The sequence below is a fragment of the Corvus brachyrhynchos genome, unplaced genomic scaffold (assembly GCF_000691975.1).
Source record: "Corvus brachyrhynchos isolate BGI_N302 unplaced genomic scaffold, ASM69197v1 scaffold162, whole genome shotgun sequence".
In the NCBI taxonomy this organism is placed as follows: Eukaryota; Metazoa; Chordata; class Aves; order Passeriformes; family Corvidae; genus Corvus; species Corvus brachyrhynchos.
Genome location: NW_008236696.1, coordinates 56,407 through 65,298, shown reverse-complemented (window position 1 = coordinate 65,298; position 8,892 = coordinate 56,407). Strand labels below are relative to the sequence as shown.

Below are 8,892 nucleotides of genomic sequence, written 5' to 3'. Positions count from 1 at the left end.
TCTGTGTCAGAAAGCAGCCAGATGGATTTTGGGAATTTCCTCTCAGGAGAGGCTTGTAGTGCTGGCGTGCGCTTCCTCTGGTTCATGGACCCAAGGGAGGGTGTCCCCTTTGCCCACCCCCACAGTCTCCTGTCTCCCCCAAGGGCTCCTTCCCCAGGAGCATCACATGTATGACAGGACGAGTGTCACTGGCCAGGGCCACCACCAGCAGCTTTGGCTGCTCATGGTGTTTCTTCATCCAGGACTGATTTTTCCCTTGGTTTCCATTTGAAGCTAAGGAATAGCCAGGTGCACTGGTTCTTACAAGCTTCTCTCCTCACAGCTTTTTGGACTGTGTAGACAGTTGGAACAGGGGGCTGGATGCCTATGGCTTAACCAGCAGCATCTCCTCATGTCTGCTTTAGAATTATAGAAACATTAGGGTTGGAAAAGACATCTAAGATAATCGAGTCCAAGCATTAAAGTTACTTTAGTACCTTTTCCCAGTGCAACAGGAATTCCCTCGCTCACAAGGATCACTCAGGGATGTGTTTTATGGCTGCTCTGTACACGGGTTTGGTATAACTCAGCAGACAAGCTGCTGGTGATATCTGCAGTCATCACACAGCTCAGTTTGCAGCAGAGGCTGTTGAAAGCAGTTTTCCTTTTTATCCTCACAGAGCCCAAAACACAACAGCTTTGGGGCTGGAAGGAGCAGACCTGCCATGGTCAGTCAGCTCTTCTCCAGCAGTAGCATCATGAGCGGGCAGGCTCTGGCCACGAAGTCTGCAACACTCACCATCAGTGCTTGATGCTTCTTTGCCTGTTGTGGTGCTTACCTTGCTTTTTCTTTCTGTTGGTTTTTTTTTTTCCCAGATATTCTACAGAGTGGTAGCAGATATTGAACCAGGAGAGGAGCTCCTACTGTTCATGAAGAGTGAAGATTATTCACATGAGACAATGGCTCCGGACATCCACGGTTAGCCTCTTCTTAATCTTTCATCTGACAGAAAGTATCACTGAAATTAACCCAAAATATAGGGACATTTTTCTTCTGTTGAAATCTGGGATTGCTTCACTGCAGCCGGAGAGGAGAGCTGGACTGTGGTTGTATTTGTCCATCTTCTGCCCTTCTGTTTCTGATTGGAACTTGATGGTTTTGTGGAAGTGCAAAAGAAGAGCAACGGTCTGTGTCCTTATCTCAAGAGTGTGCTGGTCCTGCAGGACACATACGGACCCTGGTTATAGGTTATTTCTTTGTCATTTAGCCAAACAGCTGTGACCTTGAAAAGAGGAGATCTCAGGTTGTCAATCTTGCTGTCACTTGTGAGGACATCTCAGCCATTCTTACTCTTCACACTTGTGCTTTACTCATCCCACACACAGATTCTTCATCTGAAGCTCCTGAGTTGTTGCTCGGATTTGTCCCCCAATCTCCAAAATCTCCTTTAGCTGTGCTGCCTGTTGGACAAGGGGTTATCAGCCACCGTGGGAACTGGGTGTGTGATATCTGCTTGATGCCCAGCAGGTTGCAGTTTATGCCATCAGGGACATTCTGCAAATTCTCAGGGATTCAGGGACAGGGCACAGGGGTTTCCCAGGGCAGGAAGTATCAAGGTCTCTACTTTCTTATAACTGCTTGTATATTTAAAGAAGTATTTCTTGTTTTCTTAAGAAAAAAGTGGGGATTATACATTCGTTCCCATTTGGTTTTGTGTTTGGGGTTTTTTTCCCCCCAGTGGTAAATTTGTTTAGTTATTGCTGAGGGTGTCCCCCTTTCCAGCACACTGTTCTCCCTGCCTAGTCCCCATGGTCAAGTAGCTATTGTATAAATGACACCAGAGGAAATCTCTGCAGTCACATGCAGGATCACGTCCCACAGGGCAGATTTAGAAGCAGGCTGAGCCAAAGTGTTGCTCGTGGACAGCCAAGAACAGAGCCCCATGACACTTTCTCTGGATCAGCTCAACTGTCAAGTAGCAACCAAGAACATACATTGGGGATTCCAGCCAGACTCCTCAGTGCCTTTCTGACTCAGAGCCCCAGGGCATTTATATCTGGAACCAAACCAGGGTGTCTGGCTCCTTGTATGGACCAAGGGTAGAAAATGCAGCAGAAAAAGAACATTGTGGGATGCTCTTCTCCAAGTTTGTTTTTTGGGGATTTTCTTCAACTAATCTATTCTTTTGCAGGAATTGCTAATTAAGGGAATGTAGTACTCACTCTGAAGTAACACTTTACTGATATTCTGCACTTTTAAGTAAGAAATTATGACCGATTTTATGGAATTTAAAGGAAAGAATTTAACTTCATGAGTCTGTGGCTTACTTTGAACAGGGCTGGGTGCTGCAGAAAGACTGTGATGAAAATGAAGAGGCTTTTAAAGACTCTAAACACCCTTTTGGCTATTTTAGATGCTGGTGTTTGTGTCTGAGTCAGTCCCTTTCATTCAGAAATGCAGAGTCTGGCAGCCTCTGCTGGACATCCATGTTAGACCCTGTATAATTCCCTTTAGGATGGTATTTAAATACACTGACTTTTGTCCTATGCCAGTGTCAGGGATCTCTGTTGGATGTCACCCAGGCAGTTAACATGGAATTAAAACATTATTATAAAGTGTTCTTAGGAATCCTTTTTTCTTTTGAGGTTCTTCTCTTTTTTACTGAAGAGCAATTGGTTTAACCACGCCATCAACCAACTTCTGATGCAGTGGTGGTTAAAAATGAGTGAAAACTGAAGTGGTGTCCCTGTGCCCAACCCCTTTGTGTTGCAGAGGAGCGCCAGTACCGCTGTGAGGACTGTGACCAGCTCTTTGAGTCCAAGGCTGAGCTGGTCGACCACCAGAAGTTCCCCTGCAGCACACCTCACTCCGCCTTCTCCATGGTGGAGGAGGACTTCCAGAAGAAGCTCGAGAATGAGAATGACCTTCAGGACGTGCATGAAATCCAGGAGTGTAAAGAGTGTGACCAAGTCTTCCCAGACTTACAAAGGTAGGAGGAGGTGCTTAAAATGTGATTGAATGGAGCAAATTCTGTGATGGCTTCAGATGGATCGGGCGGGGCATCAGAACCTGATACATTCACCTTCTACAGAAACCAAAGGTGAAGATGAGCAGGATTTCTATGCCAGCTGGTGTTTTATGGTATAAAAAGAAATAGAGTCTAAATAAATCAGAAGTTTGGTCCTTGTGCGTGAAGTCTTTAGTGAGGACCTTAGATTAAGAGCTGGATCTTTTGCTAATCACATCTGTAGCTGGCATGAATTGGGCTGTTTGCACTGAAATCACAGGAGTGGTTCTACTTCACATCAACTAAGGTCTGGGTTCCTTAATCTTAGACAGAAATAATTTGGAACATCTCTGAGTGTTGTTCACTGATGTCACCAATTTTGTCTTTGCAAACAAGCCATTTTAGTTAGAGATGGGTTCTAGATGTTAATAAATATGTCTACATGTTAACATTTATTTTTAGCCATATGGCTAAAAATATGAAACACCAGGGTTTGGTGTTTTCTTAAGTTTATCTCTCTGTTAAAACAGAGAGACCTCTGTGCAAACGTATCCAAAATACACATAGAATGTAAATATTGCAACTTTCTTGTCACTATAGTTTCTGTGATAACTTAAAATACAATATTGTAGTGCAGATTAACAGCAAGTTGCTGAAAGATATTGAGAGTACACAGGAATTTTTGCAGCACATCCCTCAGAGGTTCACATCTCGGTGATTTCTTGACCTGGGGAAGGATAACCTCAACCGATATTTGATAGTTATGTTGAGATACCTCAATAGCAAAGTCCTGGGCCAGATCCTCTGCTGAGATGGGGCAGTGCCTTTCATAGGAAGCTGGTTGATAGCCAGGATCTCTTGCTTTCAGAGTCTTAGCACCATTCCCACACTCCCATTGTGTCTTCTTTTTTCTCCGTGTTGTGTGGGCACAATCAAAGTGACTGTGAACTTCCCTTTTTCAGCACAGCAATGCGTGAATGTTAATAATCATATGCCACTTAGAAGCTGACTTGTCAATTTGGAATATTTTGTATGTTCCACAGAAATCCTCACTAGTCCATGATCCAGGGTGTCATGGTGTCTGTTGGAGGTTAGCACGGTTTTCTGCATACCCAGAGTTAGTCCCTTTGGATAATTGCTCCTGGATGCTCCAGGTGCTGGTTCTGCAAGATGGAGCCCTCTCTCCCAAAACAGAGCTGTTCCTTCACTCCTCTCAATGGAGCAGTTACCCCTGCATCATGTGGGGTGTCTCAGATCAGTGGGTGATCCTTGCACTTGGGCAAAACTAACGACACTGAAATTAAAACATGATGTGCCAAACATCACTCCCCACATAGGTCACCCTGCTGAGCAGGAATTTGTGCAGGCACAAGGTCTTGTTCACCAGCAGCTGTTGGGCAGTGTGTGACTCCACATGTCTGATTTTCAGTCTGAGGGATTGATTCCAAGGGGCTGATGGAGGCAGATCAAGTCAGAAGGATTTCCAGCAGCTTGGGTGAGGCAGGACTCTGGTCTGCGAGGTTTTTGCATGTTGAGAGTTATTCAGTGTTAAAGTTCTTTTCTCCCTGCGAATGAGAGGATGATATCTAACATATGGGAATCATTGAGGAAATGTAAATTTAGCTTAAAATATTAAATATTGAAGAGAAAGGGCAGAAAACAAAGAACAAGTCATCATAAATAGATGGGCAGTACTGTGAGAGCATGAAAAATGAGAGTGAATGCAGCCGTTCTCTGAACTTCTGAATTATTGAAAGGCTCATACACCACACAGACAGTTCAAAAAAAGTGCCAAAGTATTCAGATTATATAAAACAAAAGGCCCAAATGAGCCATGCTTGAGGGTGTGAGTAATTACATGGAGAACTAGCTGAGCAGGAGCATGGGGGAGTTGGGTCCAGGAGTGCCTGGTGCTGATGGCTGGTCACAGAGCCGTGGCAGAGTCCGGGAGCTGGTGCCACAGCCAGGGACAAGAATCTCTCCAGGTCTTATGGCAAATTTGTTTACGTGATGGAGAGTCAATTGTTATAAAAGTGTTAGGAGGAGAAGCCAGGATTCTTTTTTTCCCCCCAAAGGAGGAAGAGGGGTCGAAGTAGGAGCATCTGCAGAGTGAAAGCATTACCATTGCCTGTGGCTGAGAATGGAGGTTGCTGTTTGGGCTACACAACCCAAACAGGGCTGTAACCCCAGCAGGTTTTGTCACTGATTCAGCAGAGACCGGTGGGAACTTCATGTGAGAACAGTTTGGGCATTCCAAGCTAAAATTCCCACTTTCCCATGGGTTTTCTGTGAATCCACTCTTGGTTTGGGCATTCCAAGCTAAAATTCCCACTTTCCCGTGAATCCACTCTTGCATTATGTAGTGATCTTCCCTCAAGCAGTGGTGTGAGTTACAACTCTGTATGTGACCAAGCAATACAGGTTTTTAAAAAAGCATAATTGCTACAAATGAGTGGTAAAAATTTGGAGACAAAAGCTAATTTAAAGATATGCAACAGAAATTAGGTGGACACTGAATACCCTAATAATAAACTGAATGAACCACTAAGAAATGAATAAACAACCCCGAAACTGCACACAGTTAATAATAATCATCAAGAATAACTTCAGTTGTTGTGTACCTTATCTAGAAGCTTCTTAAACCCATCCTGTCCTACTCCAGAGGAGGCATTCCTCATCTACTCCTGCTGTAAGAAAAATTGACTCCCATCAAAGGAGTGGATTTATAGCAGGTGGTGGCATCCAAGGTGTGTTTAGAGGGAAAATCGTAAGGTAGAAATAATTCAGACTGCAGGGAAGAAGTACCAGAGTGAAATACTGAGAGATGTATGAAATAATCTCCTTGGGGAGCGATGGCAGCAGCATCTCCTGGAGCATTTGCAAGTGGCCTGGCAAAACATGAGAGGATGTGTTATTCTGGTGGGGAGCAGGAGGTTCTGCCTCCTGGCTGGGGTGAGCCAGGACTCAGAGGACTTACTTCTGTCAGGATTGGGCCTTGGGGGCTTTTCAATTTTTTTCTTTTGGCTGTAACTATGTACTCTGCTCTCTCCTCTTCCTATAAACCCACATCTCACTGAGCCCTGCTCCTGTTTCCACAGCCTGGAGAAGCACATGCTGTCGCACAGTGAGGAGAGGGAGTACAAGTGTGACCAGTGCCCCAAAGCTTTTAACTGGAAGTCCAACTTGATACGTCACCAAATGTCGCACGACAGCGGGAAGCACTACGAGTGTGAGAACTGTGCCAAGGTACAGTGAATTTGTAGGATGCCTGGCACTTCTTGTGCTGCTGGATGCAGGGGGGCAGGAAGAGGGGATGCCCCAGGCTGGGATGCAGGAGGGTGTAGGGCTTCTGCCATGCTCCAGATGGTTTCTCAAGGATTTTCACTTCTACTTTGAAAATACATTGTTTTTCTTTCCCTTTTGATTTGGAAATGGCTGTGGAGTTTGAAATGGGCCCTGATGCAGGATGCTGAGCATCCTTGAGCTCAGGGCTTCGCTCCTTGTGGGCTGTAAGAGGGTCAATTAGGGGCAAGAACCCCCAGGGAAATGCAGGCCAGAGGATTCCCTAGGCTGTATGCCAGCTGCTGTGACCAGAAGCTTCAGGACTCTACTGCAATATAAATCAAAAATAAGGAATAGCAATGCACCCCAGCTGCACTAAGTGAGCACAACTTTCATCTCTAAAGCATCTCCATAACTTCCCAGCATCTGGGCTTGCTGTGTGGATTATTTGCATAGGATGTGGTGCTCTGCATTGCTTTTTATCAGATTCCCAAAGCTTGGCCCTTTTGCATGAGGACTTACTTGGTTTTAGGTAGATTTGCTGCAATAATGGGAATTTCATATTGAGCTGACACTTATAAGATGTAACCAAGCCCTGGTTTCTAGCACTGGGTTGTGTACAGGATTACTTGCTGTCACACACTCAGGTGTCAGTATAAAGTATTTCTGTTGCAGTAATGCTTAGAGGTTTCAAGCAGCCCCATTTTCACTCATTTCCTATGAAGTTCTTGACCTCAAATGTGCAATTCTAACAGCAAAGTCAAATGCATCTGCTGCAAAGGGGTTAAAAGTTCCACCCAATACTTGGCTGATCCTGGGAAACTGAGGCCCCATCCTGCAGGCACAGCTCCCTTTGCTGGCCATTAGCGAGGGTTTTAATCTTAGAACACTCCCAAAAATAGCTCCAAGGTTTGAATTTTAAAAGACTCTTGTAATAACTGGCTTCTTCCGCAGTCAAGTTTCTTGGTTAATCAGTACTCATTTCCTAGCAGGTTTTCACGGACCCCAGCAACCTTCAGAGGCACATTCGTTCCCAGCATGTGGGGGCTCGTGCTCACGCTTGTCCAGAGTGTGGCAAAACCTTTGCCACTTCTTCAGGCCTCAAACAGCATAAACACATCCACAGCAGTGTCAAACCTTTTATATGTAAGTCTTCAACTAAACGTCTTTGATTAAGTGTTGTTTCTCTTGCCGTAAAGCAGCTCAGTCTGGAAGCAGGAGGTTGTGTTCTTCTCCCTTTGAATTTCCCACCCATGTCACAAGGGCTGTGAGTTACTAAATGAGTTCTGGGTAATTTGTGGTCCAATGCAAGGAGTTATTTTCATGTGGTTTTCCTTTTCAGACAGACACTGTGTGCTGTATAAATGTACCTGTTGTCCCAGGGATGTTTTTCCACGCACAGATGCAAAGTGAGGAGTGGGATTTAGCCAGAAGGAGCCGTGCCAGGCTTGGTGGCTGCAGCCTCATTGCTCTGCACCATGCTGAGCTGGCTGCCCTCCTCCTGCTTTAGGAGTAGATTTTGGGCTGCAGAGTCTCCAAAGCAGATGCCATGACTTTTGCTGGAGTTGGAAAGCAAATCTCAGAGGCAGTGAGATTCATCTTGCCACCTTCCTTGAGGCTCCTCTGCATGCCCCAAGTTTAAGGACTGAGTTGAGCTGTTAGATCTTCACTAACAGCTTTTCCAGCAATAAAACTTGCCATGGATGTAAGCCTGGCTCTGTACTGGGCTTAAATGGGATCCTCAGCACCTCATGGGTTGTGTTTTCTGCTGAGCCAGATGCTTCTTGGGAAGGGTACAGGTTGCTTTTCCTCCCTTTCATTGGGAAACAGAGGCAGAAAACATTTTAAAATATTGTTCTTTGTAGTGCTGCTCTCCCCCACAGCCTTTTCAGGCACTTGCTGTGACTTGAAAGGTACCATGACCATCTCCCCTACTTGTCTGCTAAACCTCTTAATCTTCTGCTGCTCTCAACAATAACTTACCAAAGTACCTGCACCACACCTGTGAAAAGTATTGGCCACAAGCTAATATATTTCCTCAAGAGAAGGAGTATAGGCAAAACTCATTTGTGCAAAATCTGTAACCTGCCATTGGGTGAGTAATACTTTTGGTTTCGACTCCTTCAATGAGAAAAGGTTTAAATAGGTCCAGAATTAAATATCACTAATACTTTTGAAAGCTGATTGCAGATTAAATGATTACACTTAATTAGAAAAGTAACTTCTGGTTAGTTAGGGAGTCTTTAGGTAGGCCTATTGCAACACCCTACATAAAAGTGTCTAAGTGGAACCTCTTGTGAATGCAATAATCTCTCCAATGCTCTTTGTTTCTATTTTTTCTGATAAATCGAAACAACAACTGCTATTCTTCACACGTACAGTGTGAAGGATGAAACCCCATGGAGCAACCTATGGATAACAGCCGTGTAATTGCAGAACAAAAGGGTTTGGAGACCACATGTTTGGTTGGCTTTGCCGAGGCACGAGAGGGAGGTAGGGTCACCTAGAGCAGATATCTGCTTTCCACCAGGAGGCCACACACCATGATTTACTCATACCAGTGTGTTTATGGCAACTGTCTCTTATTACAGTGCGCCGCCCAAGCTTGAGCGAAAACTCACCA

General features: G+C 44.8%; 1 protein-coding gene across 7 annotated transcripts in view; it reads left to right on the top strand.

Moving 5' to 3' along the window:
- Positions 1-8,892, top strand: part of MECOM (MDS1 and EVI1 complex locus) — a 182,312-nt gene that overhangs the window by 144,873 nt on the left and 28,547 nt on the right. For 4 of the 7 annotated variants that reach the window (XM_017726851.1, XM_017726849.1, XM_017726854.1 and 1 more), the window contains exons 3-6: positions 856-958; positions 2,753-2,969; positions 6,086-6,233; positions 7,262-7,415. In XM_017726851.1, coding sequence (XP_017582340.1) covers positions 910-958; positions 2,753-2,969; positions 6,086-6,233; positions 7,262-7,415 — 568 coding nt within the window. In that variant the 5' untranslated portion in view covers positions 856-909. Of the gene's footprint in view, positions 1-855; positions 959-2,752; positions 2,970-6,085; positions 6,234-7,258; positions 7,416-8,892 lie in introns of all 7 variants that reach the window. The other 3 variants (XM_017726850.1, XM_017726848.1, XM_017726852.1) reach the window with 1 other exon arrangement.